The following is a 25682-nucleotide window of genomic DNA, read 5'->3' on the forward strand; positions in this document are numbered from 1 at the left end:
TGGAATTTTTGTGTAATAAGGACCTCATTAGGTTATGGGGAAAAAAAAGTAGGCAGAGTCTTGATGATCTGGAATCCTGCACTGTCTTGGCGTTGTTCCCGACAGCATATGTTGTATGAAACCGACCCGGAGCGCAAATCTAATGTGAGTAGGCAGCTTGTCTGGTACAGCTAATTACTATCAGGCAACAGCCAGAATGATCCAAGTGCTTCAGGAAATTAAGCAATGTTTTTACTTTTTAGTTAAAGGTGACATGACCAAATCTTATTTGCTGTGGATTGCTTTGTGCTCATCATACCAATTAATTCAGTACAAGTCTGTGATCCAACAGTGCATTGTTTGTGAACTTCACATGAAGTGTGTCATCAAAGTATTTTGTTAGAAATGTGGTGGGATGGAGTCAACACGTTTTGGGATGGGGTCCATGTGGACTAAGTTTCCAGTGCGTGACTTTCTTTCCACCAGAAGTAAAGTGCTGGGGGGGGGGGTCAAGTGTAGGGACCTAGTAAACCTAGTACAATGGATATAGGCAGTGATCGCTGCTATATCCACTGACAGCTGATCATTGTAACCGCGAGTGTTACAATGTATCAGACTGTCATTTTCTGAATGAATTAGCAATCTCTATACAGATTCCATTCATTCATGTCAAGTGCTACAGAGAAAATTACTATCTTTAGTCCCTTTCTCTGTCTCAAAAAAAGAAATATGGGGGTCTGTTTGTACCTCTGATATCTCACCAAAGACCCCCACCCCCTAAAATTTTTATTTTTTTTTTATAATAATCAAAAAAAAAAAAAAGTAAAAAACACAAACCTAGTAAGACTCCCCAGGTCCACCCGCACTCACCTCTCCATGACGACGGTCTCCCCCCCACCCCTCCATGGCTTCCTCAGCTTCTCCTCCCGGCTAACCCTATACATCCTGACTGGCCAGGAGGAGAAACCGGAAGACAATAGCGAATATTAATAGGCTATTGTCACAATATTGAAAATTGTGTCTGCTGACCCCTGCAGAGCAGGCAGATGACAGGTCCGCTCCGCTGATGCAGAGCGGACACAGCCTGCTTTTCTCCGTGGGGCAGTCGGATGGAAATGGACTGCCTGTCCATTTCCATTGGATACCATCCGAACTGATCTGCTTGATGGATGGGGAATGGACTCCCCTCCCCATCCGTCTGTTTTTAGCGGACTGGACTGGATCTGTTGTAGGCAGGTGTAAACGGACACAGGGTATACACTGCGTACCTTTACAGGTGTTCCATGCATCTCTGTGCAGATAGTCCCATTGATGTCATTTGGGATGTAGCATGAACATGAACAGAGCCGTTGCTCCCAATTTTACATCCATGTAAGTCCGCATGCATGCCCCTGAGCTCACACTGTCTGCATTCAGGGTCAGGTACCCACATGGATGTCAGATTGGGAACAGCAGCTTGCCTGTGCAGCCGTTGCTTCCCAAATGACATAAATGACACTGTCTGTATGGGGATGCACGGAACACCTGTGCATCCCTGTGCGGAAAAACATGGCCCCCCATGGGCCTCCATGGGCATATTCTTTAGTATGCCATATGTAAACGTTACTTTAGTAGCAATTTAGCAGGAATTTTAATCTAAGAAAGTTATGTTGTGTTTATGTGCACTATTAATGATTTTAGTGTATTTTTAGATTAAGCTTTTATATTTAGTAGGGATTTAGCAGGAATTATGTAAAATTAGCTGTGTTTTTATCTGCGAATAAAGGTTTTAGTGTATTTTTTTGCAAATATATTGGTTTGATAAACATTGGCACAAATACTGCGGGGTCTAAAAAATCAGTAGCACCTTCTTTTTATTCTACTGGTCATGTGCTTTCAGAAAATATATTGTTTTGGGGGTGTTTGATAAACTCTGAAAGCTATAAGTGAAAAATAAAAAAGCAAAGGAAAAATTGCAAAAATGGTCTGGCCACCTGAGTGTACAAAATTGAGCACAGGGCCTGGCAGCGAAAGGGTTAGTAAGCTTCCACTTTTGACAGCTTACATCCCCAGTGTTATTCACTGCTGGCTGCTACAGTGTTTTCTACCTGTGCAGTGAGCAACACATTCTACTCCATTTTGTTCATTTCAACACATATCATTGGTTTCATTCCTGTACTCCCTAAATTTTAGTTTAGCCTAAATTCTATTCTTTTTTTTTTTTTTTTTTTTTAAATGAAGGCTTGGTTCCACATATACAGGTGCAGCTCATAAAATTTGAATATCATCAAAAAGTTAATTTATTTCAGTAATTTAATTCAAAAAGTGAAACTCATATTTTCTTTCTCGAACATCACGGGACACAGAGCCACAGTAATTACTGATGGGTTATATAGGTATCACTGGTGATTGGACACTGGCACACCCTATCAGGAAGTTCAACCCCCTATATAATCCCTCCCCCTTGCAGGGATACCTCAGTTTTTACGCCAGTGTCTTAGGTGATGGACGTGTAAAGATGTCCTGTGCTGAGCTCCAAAGGGAATATCTTAAGATCCTATACTGGGGCAAGCCAGGCGAACCGGATCCATTCAAAGTGTCTTTTCATGGCCGAATTGAATGTTACCCGGGCCTCGTGTCCGAAGAAACGAGGTTTTACCCGTAATGCTTCTCTTTTTAGAGAGCTGGACCCCGCAGATCAGAAAATGGCTTTAAACTTCCTAATTTCTGGCGAGGTGCTTTACGGTCCCAGAACTGTTGGATCCCCCTACTGATGGGGGCCCCAGTCTCTGACGGTTTTTTCAAACGGAGCCCACCGTGAGAGGTGAAGATTGGGTCTGTGTAAACAGCACCCTGCGGCTGGATAAGGTAAGAGGAGATTCCACAGAATTTTTTAGTTCTAGTGGCTTTTCTCCTTTAAGGTAAATGCATGCTATGCCTATTGTGACCACCGGGGGCTGCCAAGAGCACAAACCTACACATGCTGACTGACTGTCTCAGGTGTTCAGTGCTGATTATGTCCCAGCATCTCAAAGCAGGCTGCAAGCAGGTAAGGTGGAAAGGGGGATTTCTCATGTTTGAATGTTCCCCCCAGGCTAGAGAGGGGCCACAGGGGTCTAGAAAGTGGTTATACCACCCGGGCTCTCTGAAGATAGCCGTTCAGGCAGATCTTGTTACCAGTCTCCCTCCTCCCCTCCTCCCCCCCCCCCCATCCCCAGCCTTTTCTCCAGAAGCATGACAGGAGAGTCGGCAGTGCGGGAAGCGCTCGTTTTTTTCAAAACTTGAGGGGGGGGGGGGGGTGGCGGTAGAGGAGGGGGCGGGATGTCAGCACAGAGTGTTTAGACTCCCACTCAGGCCAGCTGCAGGCTATTAAAGGCACTCTGTACAGGTGCACTCAGCCTTCTGAGAGACGCAGAGCTGACGGTCGCATGTAAGGTGGGACACAGGCATTCTCCTAGGCAGCATTTACTGAAGTAACACCAGACTGAGCATTGGGTAGCAAGGCTTTTAGCCAGACTACATCGCTCAGCGGGCAGTGTTCATTTGTATACCTCACACCTTGTTGCTTTGCACTATGGGTAGAAGAGGTTCAAGCACCCCAGGAACCAGAGACACTAGGGGATCTCGTTCAGGTTCTGAGGGCCCCCTGTCGGCAGCATCCTCCCCCCCTAAAGATGGGCCAGGGACGGCTAGCCAGGGAGAGCCATCGGGGTCAGGGGCTACACCTGCTTCTGGCACTTCAGCCCCTGTATATATTACACAAGAGGTTTTTTCCTCAACCATTAATGGTCTAGAGGAAAGATTAATGGCCGTGATTACGTCTTCACTCAGTGGAAGAAAACGCACTAGGCTTTCCTCTGTTCCCCAAGACCCTCAGACAGAGGAGTTCTGGGATAAAGGAGATGAATCCCTTTCAGAGGATTGGGATGGGATGGATGATTCCTCTTCGGAGGATTCAGGTGGAGAGGGACCTTCTGCGACTTCCCAAGAGGAGAAAGTCTTAGTGCAGATCCTCACTGGATTGGTCCGCTCCACATTTAAGTTGCCCATACCTGAAACTGCTAAAGAATCCTCTTCTGCTTTGGGGTCACTGAAACCTTTCCAAGCAGCACATGCTTTTCCTGTTCATACTTTACTTGAAAAGCTTATTTATTCTGAGTGGGATCACCCAGACAAACGTTTTTTTCCGCTGAGAAAGTTTTCAACACTTTATCCGATGGAAGAAAAGTTTATGAAAATGTGGGGAATACCGGCTATTGATGCCGCCATTTCCTCCGTAAATAATAGCCTGATTTGTCCTGTAGACAATGCTCAGATGCTCAGGGATCCTGTAGATAAAAGGATGGAATCCCTATTGAAGGATGTTTTCTCCTTAGCAGGATCAGTGGCCCAACCTGCAGTAGCAGCGATTGGAGTCTGTCAATACTTAAGAGACCATGTTAAGCAGGTCATCAAAGTATTACCTGAACAGCAGGCCCAGGGGTTTGCTAACCTTCCAGCGGCCTTATGCTTTGTGGTTGACGCCATTAGAGATTCTATCGTGCAAACCTCCCGTCTTTCACTGGGGTTGGTGCATATACGTAGAATCCTATGGTTGAAAAATTGGTCAGCCGAAGCACCATGTAAGAAGCTACTGGCTGGGTTTCCATTTCGTGGTGCAAGGTTGTTTGGAGAGGACTTGGATAACTATATCAAGAGAATCTCTTGTGGGAAAAGCACTCTCTTACCTGTCAAGAAGAAGAGTAAGCGTCCCTCTCTCAAACGGACTCTTTCTCCAGCGCCGGGGGCTTCAGCCTCCAGGCAGTCTCGACGGCCGCCTCCATCGGGGTCCAGAGACAAGAGTCAACCCCAGGGACAAAAGAAGTCCTGGGGAAAGAAGCCTACTAGGCAAAACACTAAGACCTCTGCATGAGGGGGCGCCCCCGCTCACTCGAGTGGGGGGAAGACTGCGACAGTTCTCAGAGCTCTGGCACAAGGACTTCCAGGACAGATGGGTAGTCTCCACGGTAACCTTAGGGTACAAGCTGGAGTTTCAGGAATTCCCTTCTCCTCGGTTTCTCAGATCAAATGTTCCCAGAGACCCAGAGAAGAAGCAGTCGCTCCTTCTAGCGTTAGAGCGACTTTTGTCGCAGGAGGTCATTATGATAGTTCCCGCAAAGGACCAGGGATTGGGCTTCTATTCCAACCTTTTTACGGTCCAAAAGCCAAATGGGGATGTCAGGCCCATTTTGGACTTAAGGGATCTGAACCGATTCCTAAGGATTCAATCCTTCCGCATGGAATCAATTCGAACAGTAGTTCCCACCCTGCAGGGAGGAGAATTTCTGGCATCAATAGACATCAGAGATGCATATCTGCATGTGCCCATTTTTCCTGCTCATCAGAAGTTTCTGCGCTTCGAGGTAGGAGGGCGCCATTTCCAGTTTGTGGCTCTGCCTTTCGGGATAGCCACTGCACCTCGAGTGTTCACAAAGATCTTGGCTCCTCCTCTGGATTAAGGGCTCAGGGTATAGCTGTCATAGCATACCTAGACGACCTGCTCTTGATAGACCGGTCGGTAGCCTCTTTGAATGGAAACTTGAGGACCATGGTCAGGTATCTAGAACACCTGGGTTGGATCCTCAACTTAGAAAAGTCTTTCCTAAAACCAGTAAGAAGACTGGAGTATTTAGGTCTGATTATAGATACAAGCCAGGAGAAAATATTTCTACCCCAGGCAAAGATCACTGCTTTGAGAGAGCTGATTCTGACAGTAAGGACCAAGAAGGGTCCCTCAGTCCGCCTTTGTATGAGGCTACTAGGGAAGATGGTGTCTTCATTCGAAGCAGTTCCCTATGCTCAGTTTCACTCAAGAATGCTGCAACACAGTATTCTGTTGACCTGGAACAAGAAGGTTCAGGCATTAGACTTTCCGATGCACCTGTCGCATGCGGTGCGTCAGAGCCTCAATTGGTGGCTCATACCCGAAGACCTGCAGAAGGGGAAATCCTTTCTACCGGTTACCTGGACGGTGGTAACAACAGATGCCAGTCTGTCAGGTTGGGGAGCAGTTCTGGAACAGGCTGCGGTCCAAGGGGTATGGTCCAAGACAGAGAGGACCTTACCCATCAACATTCTGGAGATCCGGGCGATACATCTAGCTCTAAAAGCCTGGACTATCAGGCTACAGGGTTGTCCGGTCAGGATCCAGTCCGACAATGCCACAGCAGTGGCTTATGTCAATCATCAGGGAGGCACCCGGAGCCGAGCTGCTCAAAAAGAGGTGAACCAGATCTTAGTCTGGGCAGAGATGCATGTGCCATGCATATCGGCAGTTTTCATCCCGGGAATAGAGAATTGGCAGGCGGACTATCTAAGTCGCCAGCAGTTACTTCCAGGGGAATGGTCTCTGCATCCCGACGTCTTTTGGGCCATATGCCAAAGATGGGGGGTTCCAGATGTAGATCTCTTTGCATCCCGATTCAACAAAAAGATAGACAGATTTGTGGCAAGGACAAAAGATCCTCTTGCATGCGGGACGGATGCGTTGGTGATTCCGCGGCATCGGTTCTCACTGATTTACGCATTCCCACCTATTCTGCTACTAACACGACTCCTTCGCAGGATCAGGCAGGAAAGGAAGTCGGTACTTCTGGTGGCCCCCGCTTGGCCCAGAAGGACTTGGTATGCAGAAATAGTAAGGATGACGGTGGGTTCCCCGTGGACCCTACCGGTACGCCCAGACCTGTTATCTCAAGGTCCAGTGTTCCATCCTGCCTTACAAACGCTAAATTTGACGGTTTGGCTATTGAGACCCACGTTCTGAAGAGTCGTGGGCTCTCAGGTCCTGTCATATCTACCTTGATTAATGCAAGGAAGCCAGCTTCCAGGATGATTTATCATAGAGTCTGGAAGGCTTATATAACCTGGTGTGAATCCAGAGGTTGGCATCCCAGGAAATATGTCATAGGTAGAATCCTTGATTTTCTACAGATGGGATTAGAGATGAAGCTGGCCTTGAGTGCCATCAAGGGCCAGGTCTCTGCTTTATCAGTATTATTTCAGCGGCCACTTGCTTCGCATTCTTTGGTCCGAAACTTTATGCAGGGGGTGATGCGTCTTAATCCTCCGGTTAAGGCGCCCCTAAACCCCTGGGACTTGAATTTGGTCCTGGCTGTGTTACAGAAACAGCCTTTTGAACCAATAAGTCAGATTCCTTTGGTCTTGTTGACAAGGAAATTTAATTTTTCTGGTGGCCATCTCTTCTGCTAGAAGAGTATCAGAATTAGCAGCTCTTTCCTGTAAGGAGCCTTATTTGATTATACACAAGGATAGAGTGATACTACGCCCTCATCCTAGTTTTTTACCGAAGGTGGTTTCTGATTTTCATTTAAACCAAGACATTGTTCTACCTTCCTTTTTTTCCAGATCCCTGTTCTCCGGAAGAGAGATCTCTACATTAGTTGGATGTAGTAAGAGCAGTTAAGGCCTATCTAGGGGCAACTACTCAGATCCGCAAGACGGATGTTTTGTTTGTGCTGCCAGTGGGTCCCAATAGAGGACAGGCAGTGTCAAAAGCTACCATTTCTAAATGGATTCGACAGTTGATCATTCAAGCTTACGGTTTGAAACAGAAGATTCCTCCGTTTCAGATCAGGGCACATTCCACAAGGGCTATTGGTGCTTCTTGGGCAGTGCATCACCGGGCCTCTATGGCTCAAATCTGCAAGGCCGCAACCTGGTCTTCAGTTCATACATTCACCAGATTCTATCAGGTGGATGTGAGAAGGCATGAGGATATCGCCTTTGGGCGTAGTGTGCTGCAGGCAGCGGTACAGGGTCCTCAGGTCTGATTGCACCCTACTTGGTCGTGGTTCCCCCCCCTCAGGTAGCATTGCTCTGGGACATCCCATTAGTAATTACTGTGGCTCTGTGTCCCGTGATGTTCGAGCAAGAAAATAGGATTTTTTAAAACAGCTTACCTGTAAAATCCTTTTCTTTCGAAGGACATCACGGGACACAGAGGTCCCGCCCCTCTTCTAATACACTATATTGCTTGGCTACAAAACTGAGGTATCCCTGCAAGGGGGAGGGATTATATAGGGGGTTGAACTTCCTGATAGGGTGTGCCAGTGTCCAATCACCAGTGATACCTATATAACCCATCAGTAATTACTGTGGCTCTGTGTCTCGTGATGTCCTTCGAAAGAAAAGGATTTTACAGGTAAGCTGTTTTAAAAAATCCTATTTTTTTTATATAGATTTATTACACACATTGATATATTTCAAACATTTTTTTTCTTTTAATTTTGATGACTATGCCTTACAGCTAGTGAAAACCCATAATTCAGTATCTCAGAAAATTTGAATATTACATAAGACCAACAAAAAAAAAGGGATTTTTAAAACAAATGTTGGCTTAGTGAAAAGTAAGTCCAGGTACAGTACAATATGCACTCGATACTTGGTCGGGGCTCCCTTTGCATGGATTACTGCATCAATGCGGCGTGGCATGGAGGCAATCAGCCTGTGGCACTACTGGGGTGTTATGAAAGCCCAGATTGCTTTGATAGCAGCCTTTAGCTCATCTGCATTGTTGGGTCTGATGTTTCTCCTCTTCCTCTTGACAATACAACACAGATTCTCTATGGTGTTTAGGTCAGGCGAATTTGCTGGCCAATCAAGCATAGTGACACCATGATCATGAGTAAACCAGGTATTGTTACTTTTGGCAGTGTGGGCAGGTGCCAAGTCTTGCTGGAAAATGAAATCAGCATCTCCATAAAGCTAGTCGGCAGAGGGAATAATGAAGTGCTCTAGAGCAGTGGTCATCAACCCTGTCCTCAGGGCCCACTAACAGGCCAGTTTTGCAAGATAACTGAAATACATCACAGGTGATATCATTTGCTGCTCAGTGATTGCAGTATTCTAGTCTGCATCTCCTCAAGGTAATACATAAAACCTGGCCTGTTGATGACCACTGCTCTAGAATTTCCTGGTAGAGGCCTGTACTGACTTTGGACTTGGTAAAACACAATGGACCAACACCAGCAGATGACATGGCTCCCCAAATCATCACCAACTGTGGAAAATTTTTCATTTGGAAAACAAGGAGAGAGCGGGGGCAGGGCTGAGCTGCAGCTCTGTGTCATATGGACACATAGAGTAGTTCTATTGAGGGCACTGGTCAAGGGGGGAGGAGACCGGAGTGCCACCGGGGGGCCCGCCCGAGAGGAGGATGAGGGCTGCTTTGTGAAAAAACTATTATACAAAGTGGGTAAGTATAACATGTTTGTTGTGTTTTTTTTTTTTGTTTTTTTTTAAGGAATCTTTAATACCACTTTAAAGATGAATGCCAGGTATGGCATATTTGTACGTAGTTACATTGGTCCAGCTTGGACCTCTGTAACTATGTATACACCATACCTGGCCGATGCCCCTGGAAGGTGGAAATCACTGAACTAGACAGCTACTTTAGTGATGTCCACTTGCTTTTGGGTCCTGTGCTGATCTTCTGCACTGTGAACATAAGGAGGTTGGCAGCACTGCGTGGGCAAAATTCAGAGAATGCTTTGCATTTTCTAAATGGAAACAAAACGTTCTCTGATTGTATGAGGTGGCGCTGTGATATCAAACCCTTCACGTTCACCTTCTCTGAATGGCGCCACATGGTTCTCAAGGAGTCCTAAAACAGTTTTATATAGTCTAAAAATTTTTAAACCAATGTTTAATACAGGGCATATCCATGACACTAGATTAACAGACCACGTCAGGTTTTCTACAACTGAAGTACAATCATCACTGACTGTGGAAAATTTTGCATTTCATTTGGAAATCAAGGTCCCAAAGTCTGGAGGAAGAGTGGAGAGGCACAGAATCCAAGTTGCATGAGGTCCAGTGTGAGGTTTCCACAGTCGGTAATGATTTGTGGAGTCATGTCATCTCCTGGTGTTGGTCCATTGTGTTTTATCAAGTCCAAAGTCAGCGCAGCCCTTTACCAAGAAATGCTAGAGCACTTCATTCTTCCCTCTGCTGACCAGCTTTATGGAGATGCGGATTTCATTTTCCAGCAGGACTTGGCACCTGCCCACACTGCCAAAATACCCGGTTTACTGATCATGGTGTCACTGTGCTTGATTGGCCAGCAAACTCGTCTGATCTAAACCCCATAGAGAATCTGTAGGATATTGTCAAGAGGAAGATGAGAGACACCAGACCCAGCAATGCAGATGAGCTGAAGACCACTAACAAAGCAACCTGGGCTTCCATAACACCTCAGCAGTGCCACAGGCTGATCGCCTCCATGCCCCGCCACATTGATGTAGTAATTCATGCAAAAGGAGCCCAGACCATGTATTGAGTGCATACTATACTGTACATGGGAAGGAAAAGGAAAGCTGCGCTGCAAAAAAAAATTCCTTATGTACTGTGTTTGCACATATCATGCAAAATTGAGCTGCAGCTTTTTTATTTTATTTTAGTTCATTTTATTTTGTTTAGGTATTAGCGCGGTATTTCTTCTCTGTTATATACTGTACATTGGCATACTTTTCAGTAAGCCAACATTTCTGTATTAAAAATCTTCTTTTTTTTTTTCTTTTGTTTTGTTTTGGTCTTATGTAATAATCTAGTTTTCTGAGATACTGAATTTTGGGTTTTCACTAGCTGTAAGCCATAATCATCAAAATTAAAAGAAAAAAATGCTTGAAATATATCACTCAGTGCAACACATCTTTTATAAAAGAGGAGTTTCACTTTTTGAATTGAATTGCTGAAATAAATAAACTTTTTGATGATGGTCTAAATTTATCAGATGCACCTGTATGTATGTCCGGTTTTGGTGCAGAGTTCGGTGGAATTTCCATTCACCGGTAGAGGTGCGAGTTTGACACTGAAATCATACCTGAACCGGAGTGAAAAACTAACGGGGCCCTTTTTAATTTCGCACCACAACCGGCCTGCATATATGTGAACAGGCTTCATTGAAGGCCGGTCTGGTTCAAAACGCATCCGATTCGCATATATGCGAACCAAGCCTAAATATTCAATTTTCACTGAGAAGAACTGACTGTGAATTATTGCCACATCTCATTTGTGTGCTTGGCTTTTTGTTAATGATGCATTGGTTTTCAGAAAACTATGAAGGCATTAGAATTTCCATGTAATTTTTAACAGGCTGCAAAGCGAGAACTTGAGCGTCAGAGACAGCTGGAGTGGGAAAGGAATCGGCGTCAGGAACTCCTGAACCAGAGGAACAAGGAACAGGAAGACATTGTTGTACTGAAGGCCAAAAAGAAGACTCTGGAGTTTGAGCTGGAAGCTTTGGTAAGTTCTTAGCTGACTTGATATCTTAAGAAGAGTGAGGCCAAAGGAGCTGAAAAGATCATTGTTTTTTTTTTTTTGCTCGTCCATTGTGTAGAATGACAAAAAGCATCAGCTGGAAGGAAAACTTCATGACATTCGGTATCGGTTGACCACACAGCGACAGGAGATTGAAAGTACGAACAAGTCCAGAGAGCTGCGGATTGCTGAAATCACACACTTACAACAGCAGCTTCAGGTGAATATATTGCTTTATTTTTAAGCATTATTTTTTATATAACAAAGCAAATTTCCAACAAAATTGATACTACATCATTTACGTTAAGTAGGATTATTAAAGAGGAGCTCCAGGCTCCCCCCAAAAAATTTAAGTCAGCAGCTACAATCACTGTAGCTGCTGACTTTTAATATGAAGACACTTACCTGTCTAGGGATCCAGCAATGTCCTCACCCGAGCCGATTCTTCAATTGACTTCTGGGGCAGGCACCGGCATCTCAAGTAAGGGAAAGTGGCAGTGAAGCATTGCGGCATCATAACCAGTTTCCTTACTCCGCATGGGTGAGCTGCGCCACGCCTTGTGAATGATCCCATAGTCTGTGTGTCCCAGAAGACTGTGGGGAAAGGAGGAGGGGTTGAACTTCCGGCTCAGATCGCTGCAGGGATCTAAACTGGAGGTTGGAGCGGGTACCTGTCAAAGCCCCAAAAAATGCCAAAAGGGGCAGGAAAGGGTGCAAACTAGGGTGGATATAAATCAATGATTTTTTTTTTTTTTTTTATCAGATTTATTTTAATAAAACGCTTTTGGAGAAAAAATCTAAAGATAATTTTCTATTTTAAGATACATTAATAATTTAGTTCAGGAGGAAATTCAGCTTAGTTATGTAGCTGTATATTCCTCAATATTTACATTTTTGGTAAACTCATTCATTGAATCCAAGCTCTGCAAGCTGAGATAGCATGCACTGCATTGATGCATTCACACAATTTTACAGTAACTATGAGATATGACAAAGTTCAGGAATCTTCCTTTATCCTATTGTTTTGCAGATCTATGTACACTACAAACTGTATGATTTGAATCGGTTCTGATATCGCTGTTTTACTAACCTGACAGCTTATTATTCTAAATGGGAAACCTTCATTTTGTTTGCAAATATTAAAGATTTTAACTACCAGCAAGAATAAGTCCTTACATTTAAAGAGCACCTGTCATTTCAGATCCATCATGGCAGTGCCTGTTGGTGGGCATCCACTCACCTTCTGCCGCCATGTCCCTCGCCTTGTTGTGTCACTGCAGCATCACCAGCCGTCTCATTAACCGGTTCCCGACCGGCCTCCGCAGTTATACTGCGGCAGAATGGCGAGCCGTCGTAGCTGTACGTCGGCCCTTTTAGACGCTGTAGGAGGCGCGCCCGCAGCTGGTGCCAGGAGCCGATGCAAGCACCCGGCGGGCTCGATGACCGCCGGGCACCCACGATCGATTCTGACAGAGCAAGAACCAGGATCTATGTGTGTAAACGCACAAATCCCGGTTCTCTTAGGGGAGAGGAGACAGATTGTGTGTTCATACTAAGTATATGAACACCGATCTCTCTCCTCCCCTAGTCAGTCCCAAACCCCCCCCCCCCCCCCCCACAGTTAGAACACACCTGGGGAACACAGTTAATCCCTTGATCGCCCCCTAGTGTTAAACACTTCCCTGCCAATGACATTTTATACAGTAATCGGTGCATTTTTATAGCACTGATCGCGGTATAACATTTGTGCAAACCAATCAATATACCTTATTGCAATTTTTTTTTTTACCAAAAATATGTAGAATACATATCGGCCTAAACTGAGGAAAAAATTAGTTTTTTGAAAAAAAAAGTTGGGATATTATAGCAAAAAGTAAAATATTATTTTTTTTCAAAATTGTCGCCCTTTTGTTTATAGCACAAAAAATAAAAACCGCAGAGGTTATCAAATACCACCAAAAGAGAGCTCTATTTGTGGGAAAAAAAGGACGTACATTTTGTTTGGGTACAGCGTCGCACGGCTGCGCAGTTGTCAGTTAAAGCGGCGCAGTGCCGTATCGCAAAAAATGGCCTGGTCATTGAACAGCCAAATCTTCCGGGGCTGAAGTGGTTAAAGTGAATGGGACTGTCGGTGAGTCAACAGCGGGTCAGAGGAAGAGCCTCTGCGGGACAGATGACAGTTGCTCTTTAAAAACGATTATTTCAATCAAGCCTTTTTACTAGTGATTTAAATTGTGGTTTAAAATTGACTTGATTTAAATCAAATCCACCCTGGTGCAAACAAGCGGAACTTCCCCCTTTGGGTGGAGCTCCGCTTTAAAAGCGCTTCAGTAAAGTATAATGAAAATGTTAAATGGCAAATACTTGTCTGTTCTCTCATATTGTAATAAACTTCTCTCCTCCAAGGGATTATATTATTTTTGTTGTGTGGAAAATCTTTGCAGATAGAAGTACAGATTCACTGACTGCAGTATCTTGAGGCTGCAAGCTTCTTTGGTGATCACATGACCAGAACCTGTCCATTGGTCATGTGAACTGCATCAGAGAAGCAAGAAATGTAAGGATGCAGAAAGGAAGCACTTTTTTTTATTTTATTTTTTATTTTTTTCTACATTTATCTCCATTGTTTGTTTTCTGGTACATATTCTCTTATGGCAATCTATGAGCAAAGTATGAAGACTGTTTTGTTTGGTTTGTGGAATAATGTGCATTTTTAGCATTTAGATTTCAATAAACAAACTGTGTAAAAAGTTGCAACTCCTGAACTGCTTTCCATATTTTTTTTCCACAGGAGTCTCAGCAGCTGCTTGGAAAATGGATTCCTGAGAAACAGTCCCTAAATGACCAATTAAAACAGGTTCAGCAGAACAGTTTGCACAGTAAGCCCATACTTTTCCTTGTGTACAAATATTAGAGTTATTATGTCTTTGCAGAAAGGTGTCTCTTTTTACACACCCAGCACTTCGCAAAAAAAGTTTAATTTCTGCATGGACTTCTTCCCTGAGTACATCAGTTGTAGTAGTAGGGATGCAGTTTGCTATTGTTCAGGTGTGTGCGTGTTTGGGGAAAGGGGGTGGGGTTAGATCCAAGTACAGAACATTTTTTTCAATTTGGCATATATCCCGCAGTTCTGTTGTCATTTTGATGCAGTCAGAATATTTGATGTGGAGGTTGGGTACACCTTCCAAATGCTACCTCGACAGAAGTATGTGGCATGCTGTACACTTTCTACCATGGAAACCTTGGAGTACAAAATAACACTGCAGTTACACAGTTACTGAATGAACCCCTTGTAAAAATACACCTGTCAAACATTAGTACCTGTTTATAGCGGCTTCCTCTGTCTTCCTCCTTCCCAACTAGGACTTATGCGCACTTCAGCTTAAAAAAAAAAAAAAAAAAAGATGCTTTTACATGCATTTAAGCTTTTATTTCAGCTTGAAGAAGTTTTTGCTTTTTTGTGCTCTTGTGCACTTTTTCTTTTGAGCTTTTTTGAGCATGAGCATTTTTTTTTTTTTTCAAAAACCTTCCTAAATAGTATTTTCTGAACCACCGTATAAACAAGACAAAAAAATTTTTTCAAGCCTTTGTGAGCTCTTTGGGGCACTTCATTTAAAACCGCGAGTTTGGTGGGGGGGGTTTTCTGCCTGTAGGAACATATGCCTGAAAACGCCAAAGTGTGCATAGACACAGTGGCTAACATGGGGGAAGTTTCTAGGTGGAAAAAAATAAGAGCTCAAAAGCCTGTAGGAGCAAGCTCCTTTTGATCTACACTGTGCATGAGCACTTAGGATTGATGCACACTGCAGCTCAAAAAAATAAAGCTGCTTTTACAGGCATTTGAGCTTTTGTTTCTGCTTTAAGAAGCTTGGGCTTTTTTGTGCTTTTGTGCACATTTTTATTTTGCTTCATGCTCTTTTGAGCTTTTTTTTTTTTGAGCGTAAGCATTTTTTTTTTCACAAACCCTCCTAGATAGTATTTTCTTAACTACTGCATAAACAAAACAAAAAGCTTTTCCAAGCTTTTCTGAGCTTTTTTTTTAGCTCTTTTGGGCACTAGCTCCTCAAAAACGTGTGTTTTGGTGATTTTTTTTTCCTGCCTTTAGGAGCATATGCCTGAAAAAGCCAGTATTGCATGTACACATTGTCTTACATGGAGGGGATGAAAAATTAGAGGCAGAAAAAGCTCAAAAGTCTGTAGGAGCCACTTCTTCAAGCTCCTTTGAGCTGCAGTGTGCATGAACCCTAACATGAACTTCCAGCTTGGAGCAGGCTCTCCAAACATAATTGGGTCATTTGACCATAGTACTCAGGACTACATGTCCCATCAGCCATTGTGCTAGTGGTAATGTACCCACCCCTCATTGATTGGTTAAATTTGTCTGTTGCTGACATGCACAGACAGCCTGAAAGGATAACAAAATGCTCTCTATACTTTATTAAATATAAAGGTTTTTTAAAAAAAAAAAAAAAAAACTTTTTGTTGCTGAGGATAAAGCACCACAAAAGGCACAGTTCAGTCATGCCCCTGGGAGGAGGAACCATCTGTGTGTTTTCAGCTTGGATTCCCTGTTTGTGACAGAGCAGGTAGCACCCTCATGTCGGCATGTAGCCGCATTCCTTGGAGTGTGCAGAATACTCTGCAAAGGAGAGGAGACAACTCAAAATCAGATAACATTGGCAGCAGTAAGGAGACAGGATAAAAACTGAGCAAATTACGAGGTTTAAACAAAAAAAAACGCATATTGTTGAAATCTGCAATAGGGACACAGACGGTGAGGGGTGGGGGAAGCAGTGTGGGTGTTTTTAGTGTGTTCCTTTTCCACAAAAAAAAAAAAACACAACAGGTGTTATAATACTTACCAATTCTAGCAAAAATTCTAAATATCAAAATAGGCATCATCTGCACTAGAAAAAATGTGCCAACATAGGGGCCCACCTTGCTTTGCAGGGTTTCAGTGAAGGAAGGGGCTACTTGCCATTTGGCCTGAAAAATTAAAGTGGTTGTAAACCCTTACATATACCCAGTGAAATGACTGGCCTCAGGTGATACACAGAGATGAAACCAATCCTCCTACATACGTTGTACCTGTGTTTCTGCAGTCTTCTCTTCAGCTGTTCAAAGTCCAAAATTTTTAAAGCTTGTGTGAGCGGTGAGAAAAAAAGGGGCGGAGAGCTTAAACTACACTCTGCAGAGCTCAGTGAGGAGAGCTCTGACAGCTGATTGACGGGAAGGGATACACCCCCCTCCACACAGCAGACAGGAACAGAGCTGAGGCTGTCAATCTGCTGGAGCTACCTCCCTTGTCACCTCTTTTCCTCTTGGTGTCAGGAAAACTTGCCAGAAATGATTCATGCTGATAGCAGAGGAAGGATGTAGCAAACAGGAATGACACTTAGTGCTCTTAATTGAGACAATATGCTTTGTTCATATTTTGTCTGAGGTTTACAACCACTATAAGTAAAACAATATATTGGCATAGCTGTGGAGTGTAGCCATACTTGCTTCAATAATTGTAATTGTTCTGGCCTGTCCCCAGGAGATTCCCTCCTATCGATGAGAAGAGCTTTGGAAGCCAAGGAAATTGGCCGTCAGCAACTCAGAGACCAGCTGGATGAAGTGGAGAAGGAAACACGAGCAAAACTTCAAGAGATCGATGTATTCAATAATCAGCTAAAGGTATCGGCTTTTTACACACTCCTTTCTGTCCTTTCTTTTCTTTTTTTTTTTCACCGCATCTACTAAAACCTCATTTTTATCTGACACTTCATTTTACAATTTTGTCCTATTGTGTTTTGTTAATTTTTTGCATGTTAATCACTGCTGTTTTGGAAGAGATGCCACATTTTAGTGAAAAGGATAAGTGCACCTTTGGAACATGTTACATGTTCTCTTTGTTTTTAGGGTGTTATATGTAACATGTTCCAGCTCCTGCACCCTCTCCCCCCAATTCCCCCCCTTCCATGTGACAGCGGGCGGTGGTTCCTCTCCCCCACCCAGTGTCACTTTTCAAAAGTGGAAAAGCTGAGAGAAAATCCCATAGATTTAATCAGAATCACAAAGATTTTTGTTTTTTTTATTATCCAATCAGGATTTCACTGTTTCTATTTTCCAATATCCAATTAGAACAGAGAATGGAGGTCCAGTTACTCAGTGTTATTTTCTCCACTTTGATTTCAGGCTCAGTAATGCAAAGCAACCAATTTTTTTTATTTTTGTTTTATTTTTTTTCAGATTATTTAGAGATTCAGTCCCATATTCCCCTCATCTTGATTCCTTCATCCCTTTATGTGCGGTGAATGGTGTTTTTTCTACATTGGATAAATGCCAGTCACTGCAAGGGCATAAAGAAAACAATTGTTTTCTATGTACCTTGTTTACGTTACAATGCTGGTGTGATGTGCAATGCAGTGCTAAAAAATGCAGACTTGCTGTGTTTTTCTGCAGCACATGGATGTCACCGCATGTCATCACACTGAATCACAACGCACCATGCTGTTGAATACATGAATGAGGTGTCATTTATAATACAATTCAAATAAAGATGAAAAAAAAAAGTAAACATTGCGATGCTGAAACATGCATCGACCACCCCCTAAGAGAACTCACACTGATGGCTCTCTGCATGGTAAAACACTGCATTTTACCATGCAGGTTGGTGTGAGTAAGCCCCAAAAGGACTAATCAGATTTGTTGACACGGTATAGGCAGTGATGAGAAATTTTGATTTAGAATTAAGTTCTAGCGTGAAAATGGTATTCCTTTTGGCATCATTTATAGTCAAATCCACCAGGACTGTTAATGGAAGGACTGCAGGCTGAGAGGGCGAGGGCTAGGAAACAGTGAGGTGTCCACTGCCTCACCTACCAACAACTTTTAGCATAGAGTACCAGAAGAGTTTAACCACCTTAGGACCAGGCCTTTTCCAGAAATTCTTGTTTAGAAGTTTAGAAGTTTACATTTTTAAATTAGTATTTTTTATATATATATAATAATATAATATATATAAAATAATATATATTTTAATTTTATTCGATTTTATTTTTTAAACCGAGACCCTAGATAAAATGGCGATTGTTAATTTTTTTTTATCACACCGTATTTGTACAGCGGTCTTACAAATGCAATTTTTGGGGAAAAAATTCACTTTTTTTTTGTACTCTGTGAAAGATGATGCTCCGCCGCGTAAATGGATACCTAACCTGTCATGCTTTAATGTTGCGCAAGCTCGTGGAATGGCGACAAACTAGGTTACTTAAAGTGGTTGTAAACCCACTTTGAAAAAAAAAAAACTAACAACTGCAAGACAAAGGCATAATGAGCTTGTATGCATAGTATACTAGCTCATTATATAATCACCTGAGATCGAAGCCCTCGCTGCTGTGGCCCGTACACAGCACCGGCCAACGACATGACTTCCGGGGGTTACTTCTGGGCATTGCGGCTCTGGCGCTGTGATTGGCCAGAGCCGTGATGACGTCACTCCCACACATGCGCGTGGGAGCCGCTGATAACGGCACACGTGCCATTGCTTCAGTGCGCATGTGCCGATGACGTCAGCACATGCAAATACAGGGGATATCTCCTAAACTGTGCAAGTTTAGGAGATATCCTGGGTAGCTAAAGGTAAGCCTTATTATAGGCTTACCTGTAGCAAAAAGTGGCTTGTAGGGGTTTACAACCACTTTAAAAATCTCCATAGGTGACTATTTAAATTTTTTTACAGGTTAAGTGTTTAGAGTTACAGAGGAGGTCTAGTGCTAGAATCATTGCTCGAACGATCACAGCGATACTTCACATGTGTGGTTTGAACACCTATGTGGGCGCGACTTGCGTATACATTGGCTTCTGTGTGCGACCTTGGAGGGAAGGGGCACTTTCCATTTTTTACTTTTTCTTATTTCTTTTACTTTTTATTTTTACACTGTCCCTTTAAAAAAAAAAAAAAGTATCACTTTTATTCCTATTACAAGGAATGTAAACGTTCCTTGTAATAGAAATATGCATGACAGGTCAAAAAGACCTCACATCTCACATTTACATTTAAAAGCAAAACAAAAAGGTATTTTGTGTTGAATAGGAGAAATAAAATCATTCCTTTTAAGGCCGGAGGACGGAAGTGACGTTGGATGTTGCTTGTCGCTCCCTTCCTCCAAGGGCATAGAGCCAAGTGGGGGCTTCCTGCTCGGCAACGGATCAGATCGGCTCCGGGCTGACCAACGGGTCCTGTAAGCCCGGAGACGACCGGGAATCCGCCGCTGGGACCACTTTAATTAGATGCAAAATCGCCCACAGTACAAACAAATACCAGGGTTCTGGCAGGTAGCTGCTGCCATAACGGTATGCAACGTCAAAGTAATGATGTAAATGTACTGTTTGCAGTCTTGAATGCTTTGAACCTGTTAGGCAAGAGGATCTTGAGCTTAGAAATACATTTTACAAGGTTTAGAAAAATAATCACACCACGTAGATACAACCTAAACACTCAGATCTTTATCCGGCATGAATTTGCACAGATTTACTTCCCTAGATTGGTATCATGTATGCATATTTTTAGCCCAAAAGTTCTTTAAAGCGGAGTTCCACCCAAAAGTGGAACTTCCACTTATCCGATCCCCCCCCCCCCCCCCACTCCTGGGGGCCCAGGCCGCGCCGAAGTATGTCAGCAGCTCGGCCCCCTCCTCCCTCCCCTTCTGCTGGGCCAGCGAGACAGCGCAGTAGGGACCCGGCCATGAAGCCGAAAGGCTACACTGCCGGATTCCCTTACCAGCAATGGCGGCAGTAGCACCCAGACAGACGAAGTAAAGATCGGCTGTGGTGCTGACGTCTCTGGACTCCAGGACAGGTAAGTGTCCTAATGTTACAGTATGTGTAGCTGCTGACTATTCATTTTTAAAGGGGCGGATGGGTGGGCGTAATTCCTCTTTAAGTTTTTTTTTTTTTGGCTCAAGATAACCTCAACCTGACTGTCTACTTTCGCTGCCTGTACGATTCTGTAGATTGTCAGCTGATGTTCTTCTGGTCATGTTGAAGGCGGTTTTGCACTGCTACTCACTGGATAGTCATTGAGGTTAGTGGGTGAGGCGTTTGTCAGCAGCACATGTAGCTCTAGCTAAAGAATAAAATCCCATATGCCCCAATGGAAAGGTGTTGCTGCAGGTTTAAAGTGGTTGTAAACCTCAGACATGCAATATGAACAAAGCATATCCTTCTATGGTGTGTACTTATCTCAAGGAGCACTAAATGTAATTTCTGTCTGTTGCTTTGTTCCTCTGTTATCAGCATGAATCCCTTCTGACAAGTTTTCCTTACATCAAGAGAAGACTGGGGAGAGGGATCTCCAACTGAATGGCAGCCTCAGCTCTGTTCTGTGTGAAAGGGGGGGGTCCCTACCTACCTTCCTTCTTCCTTTCCTCCCTTCCTTCCAGCTGTCAGCACTCTCTTCACTGTGCACTGCAGAGTGTAATTACAGCTCTCCACCCCCTTTTTTTTCCTCACAGCTCAGACCAGCTTTATAAATTCTGAATTTTGAACAGATGTGGAGAAGAGAGGGCTGCAGAAAAACATATACAACTTATGTAGGAAGATTTGTTTCATCTCTGTATCAGTTGCCTTTACAACCACTTTCATGGCTTTCTGAGAATGGGGTGTAGCTGTGTGGCTCAAGGCTGGGCTACAGCACATGGGAGAAATGTCCTTGGAAATTCTTGGCACTGCTAAGACAGGTGGAAATCCCAGTGTGGAGAATCTTGCCATGAGGACAGGATTCTATACTTTACTTTTGTGTGAGTTCTTGTGATCAGAACCTTTTTTTGCATGTAATATACTCTGTTGCTTTTGCACTTTACCTGCATGTTTGCCTGATCAAGGTAATTACTGTTCCAGGTGGTATCGCTTGTGTTCACGCCGTCCTAGTATATAGGAGATGAAGGGTGCCGGCTCAGCAAAGTTAAATTGCAGAAAAATGGAAAAAGGATGGCCGCACTCCAAAATAATGCCTTTATTGAATAAAGCTTGATCCATACATCAATGCACCGTTAATGGCGCTTAATCATAGCTATGAAAAAAACGTTTTATCCTGATCATCAACTGTATAAGCTTGTTGGACAACCCATTCTAAGACCATTAAGACCTCATCATAAAGTCATCCCTCGCGCTTCCACCTCCTCCAGTCAGAGAGAGCCTGGTATGAGCAAAGCTCAGCCTGACTCAATTTTGTTCCAGGTATAGGACAGAAGTCCCTGTCCTGCTGCTGTATGTAGGTGATTCTATATTCAGTCTTAACCGGTTCAATACAGGGCATTTTCACCCCCTTCCTTCTCAGACCAATTTTTAGTTTTCAGCGCTGTCGCACTTGAAACGACAATTGCACGGTCGTGCGACGTTGTACCCAAACAAAATTGACGTCCTTTTTTTCCCACAAATAGAGCTTTCTTTTGGTGGTATTTGATCACCTCCTGCGTTTTTTATTTTTTGCGCTATAAACAAAAGAAGAGCGACAATTTTGAAAAAAACACTATTTTTTACTTTTTGCTATAATAAATATCCCAATTTTTTTTTTTAAAACAAATTTTTTTCCTCAGTTTCGGCCGATACGTATTCTTCTACATATTTTTGGTAAAAAAAATCGCAATAAGTGTATATTGATTGGTTTGCACAAAAGTTATAGCGTCTACAAAATACGGGATAGATTTATGGCATTTTTTAAAAAAAAATTATTTTTTTTTTTTACTAGTAATAGCGGTGATCGCGATTTTTTTTTTCGTGACTGCGACATTATGGCGGACACATCGGACACTTTTGACACATTTTTGGGACCATTCACATTTATACAGTGATCAATGCTATAAAATTGCATTGATTACTGTATAAATGTGACAGGCAGGGAAGGGGTTAACCACTAGGGGGAGACGAGGGGTTAAATGTTTCCTAGGGGAGTGATTATAACTGTAGGGGGAGGGGACGCACAAGGGGAGGAGACCGATCGGTGTTCTTCTGTACTGGGAACACAGACCGGTCTCCTCTCAACTGACAGGACGTGGATCTGTGTGTTTACACACACAGATCCACGGTCCGGCCCGGTTAACGGGCAATCGCGGGTGCCCGGCGGCCATCGTGGCCCCCGTGCACACGCACCGGGTCCCGAGCAACGCGGCGGGTGCGCGCACGCGCCCCCTAGACGGCCGTGAAGCCCAGGCCGTCATATGACGTCCACCCAGGATGGGAGATCCCATCTGTGGACGTCATTTTACTATGGCCGGTGTCTTGCCGAGAAAGTTCCCCCGGCGGATTAGGTCCCCCTTGTACTGCGCAGGCGCTGCGCTTGCGCAGTACGAACGGCTAGGAGCCGCCCAAAATAGCCCAGGAAGGAAAAACTTCAATCAGCTGTACACGGCGCCTGCGCCCTGGGTCCAGGCTGAAGCCCCACCATCCAAGTGGACCTAGAGGGGGAATAAAAAAGTGCCGAGCGAAGCGCGGCGAGCGGCCCTCTTACAGGTGCCGTGTACAGCTGATTTCTCTTCTATGCGCCTTCGGCTATTTCCGCCGCCTCCTACTGCGCAAGCGCTGCGCCTGCGCAGTAGAGGGGGTTCCTTATCTGCCGAGAGGAACTTTCTCGGCAGAACACCGGGTAGTGAAGTGGACAGCGCTCTCAACTGGCACATCTGTTAGTAAAAAGTTTATTTTGGCCAGCTTGGCCCAAATGATTTATTTGACGTCATAGTAAAACCTGGAGTTAGATTTAACAGTACGCTTCAGCTGAATCACCAGAGCCTAATAATTTCAGAGGGGTGTCTTAATTTTGGCAATAGTTGTAGGTGTGGTGATCAGTTCCCCACAGAATTTAGGTCATACTGTGTACCTTGATTACTGTAGCCTAGGCTCCTTTGTTTAAAGAAAACCAGTTTCAGATTGGAAGGATTGAATTTTTGTGTGATTTCAGTATTCGGTAAAGTGTTTTCCTTACCTTCCCTTGAATATGAATTACATTTTTACCCTTTTTTTAATGCATTCTTTGTATCTCCAGATCTCCACCTAAACTGGGCAGTTTCAGTTGGTTGAATATGTTGGATTACCTAGCCTCCCTGCCAGCAATTTACTGAGACTGTTTTATTCTGCCTTCTTTTAGGAACTGCGAGAAATGCACAGTAAACAGCAGCTGGAAAAGCAGAAAGATGTGGAAGTGGAGAGGATGAAGCTGAGGGAGCAGGAAAGGAAGATCATCGAGCTGGAGAGACAGAAGGAGGAGGCTCAGAGGTACGTACCTCACTCTTCCCTGCTTCTCATTTTATTTTATTTTTTTTGTATGATGTTTTATTTAATTATTTTTCCTGCAAGGCAGATTCTTTAAATAAAAGTTTATTTACAGAAACATCTCTTCATTCATTGCTTTACCACTGCCAAAGTAATTAAAGCATTTCACAATTAGAATAGTTTAATGTAATTAACTTTATAATTCTGTCTTTATATTGCATTGACACCAGATATTTAGGTGGTACTACAGGGCAGACAGAGCTCACTATTGGTGGCACAGTTGGGGTGATGTACAATAGTAGTCCAAAGATCAGGAAGAGTTTGCATAATTACATGCTCTGTAAACCGTTTTAGCCCTCTTAAGGGCCAATTCAAATGTGCAGAAAAAATGCTGCCTTTAGATACGTATTTTATGCATGGAGGAAAGGTTCTTGCTGGCAGAGCTCGAGTTCGGTCACATGGGCAGAAAAAAACGCTGCGTTTAAACATGTAGTTTCTGCATGGAAGAAAGATCCTGCATAAAATACTCCCCTATAGTACTACTTTGTGTGTTTATACATGTTTATGTGCATACATGAGTGTATTCTGCAGATATACGCAAGATCAATATATCAAGAGACACCCACTGATAGGAGGTGACCTCCAATCATGTGGCCTGAACCCTTTACATAAGAGGGGAGCTGTGTCCATAATCCTGGAGGAAAAAAATCGATATAGTTGCCCATCATTCTGGTTAAACTGTAAATACCATTTGTAACCGGCTTGCCAGGTGGATTGGATGAATTTTTATGTATTTGGGGATGTGGTAAAAGTGGGGTGTAAGAGGAAAGGGCCTGAATATAAAGTGCCACTCCTGTTTAGTTAGGATTTTTTTCTCCGGAGCCTGATCTAATGGGCTTATATGGGTCCACTGGATCCCAAGAAGTTTTTCATATGTCTTTTTTTTTTTTTAATCACCTAGCTGCTTCTTCCAGGTATGCTTCTTTATGCTGGATACCAATCCTCCACCCTCATCTGCCTGTCTGATCACAATGTTTAAAAAGATAATCCAAAGTGATTGTAAAGTCTTGTTTGCTATTTTTATAACAAAAAAAAAAAACTGTTATACTTACCTGCTCTGTGCAATTGGTTTTGCACAGAGCAGCCCCCATCCTCCTCTTCTCGGGTCCTTCTTCATTGCTCCTGGCCCCTTCCTCCTGGTAAGTGCCCCCACAGCAAGCAGCTTGCTATGGGGTCACCTGAAGGGAGCCAAAGCTCCCTGTGTCCATTCAGGTCTAACACCAGGCTGGCACCCCGGGGGGGCGCACACGAGCTGCGAGGATGAGCACATGTGACCGACCTGTGATTGGACACAGCCGGTCATGTGGTAAAGAGATATTTTTATTGGCTCTTTACCCTCATCTGGGGTGGGCTGTGTCTTGAGGGACACGCCTCATTCCTGATCACCGCGATGCACCCCCCAGGGTTGCGCAGGAGCAGCGAGAACGGGCAGGCGTCATATGACGACCACTCGGAGGGAGGAGATGTTCCCACCGGCGTCATATTACTATGGCCCGGTATGGAAATGGTAAAGTGGAACTTTAGTACCTTTTGCAGGTATAGCCATGTAAAACATTAAAAATAAGTGCCTATACTGTTGAAAATCCAGTAATATGCTGTCCCACCCTGCTCTGCACATGCTCAGGTGCTCTCTATTTTTAGGGATAAACCATTTGCGAACCGCAGCATGTATTTATACCTATTGTGGTTGACAAGTGGTTAAATTGCGGGACTGCAAACGTTTTGGTCAGCTCTGAGAAAGGGGTCATGTCCCCCGAAACGTGTCAGTCTTCCAACCGCAGCAACTATGATATGCTTGTCAGTGGAGTCACTAGGGTTGGTGTCACCCGGTGTGGAAAAAATTGGTGTCACCCCCTGTTCACAAACTATAGTCCCCCCTCAGTACAGACCCCCCTCCACTAACTACAGTCCCGCCTCCCGCGGTATACACCCCCCCCTCAGTAAAGACCTCAGAACAGCGCGGACGACGTATACACACAGCGGTGTGTGTCCCTCGGGCTCCTCCCCCTCCTGTGTGGATGTAAACAGAGGAGGAGGCAGCTTCAGTCTGCTCCACTGAGGGACACAGCGAGAGGCGCAGATCATCGGGGCAG

General features: G+C 43.9%; 1 protein-coding gene across 5 annotated transcripts in view; it reads left to right on the forward strand.

Moving 5' to 3' along the window:
- Positions 1-25682, forward strand: part of ITSN1 (intersectin 1) — a 260698-nt gene that overhangs the window by 127109 nt on the left and 107907 nt on the right. For all 5 annotated transcript variants that reach the window (XM_073617164.1, XM_073617162.1, XM_073617165.1 and 2 more), the window contains 5 exons: positions 11113-11262; positions 11357-11497; positions 14069-14156; positions 16817-16956; positions 23405-23532. In XM_073617164.1, the coding sequence (XP_073473265.1) occupies positions 11113-11262; positions 11357-11497; positions 14069-14156; positions 16817-16956; positions 23405-23532 (647 nt within the window). The remainder of the gene's footprint in view (positions 1-11112; positions 11263-11356; positions 11498-14068; positions 14157-16816; positions 16957-23404; positions 23533-25682) is intronic.

The sequence above is a fragment of the Aquarana catesbeiana genome, linkage group LG02 (assembly GCF_042186555.1).
Source record: "Aquarana catesbeiana isolate 2022-GZ linkage group LG02, ASM4218655v1, whole genome shotgun sequence".
In the NCBI taxonomy this organism is placed as follows: Eukaryota; Metazoa; Chordata; class Amphibia; order Anura; family Ranidae; genus Aquarana; species Aquarana catesbeiana.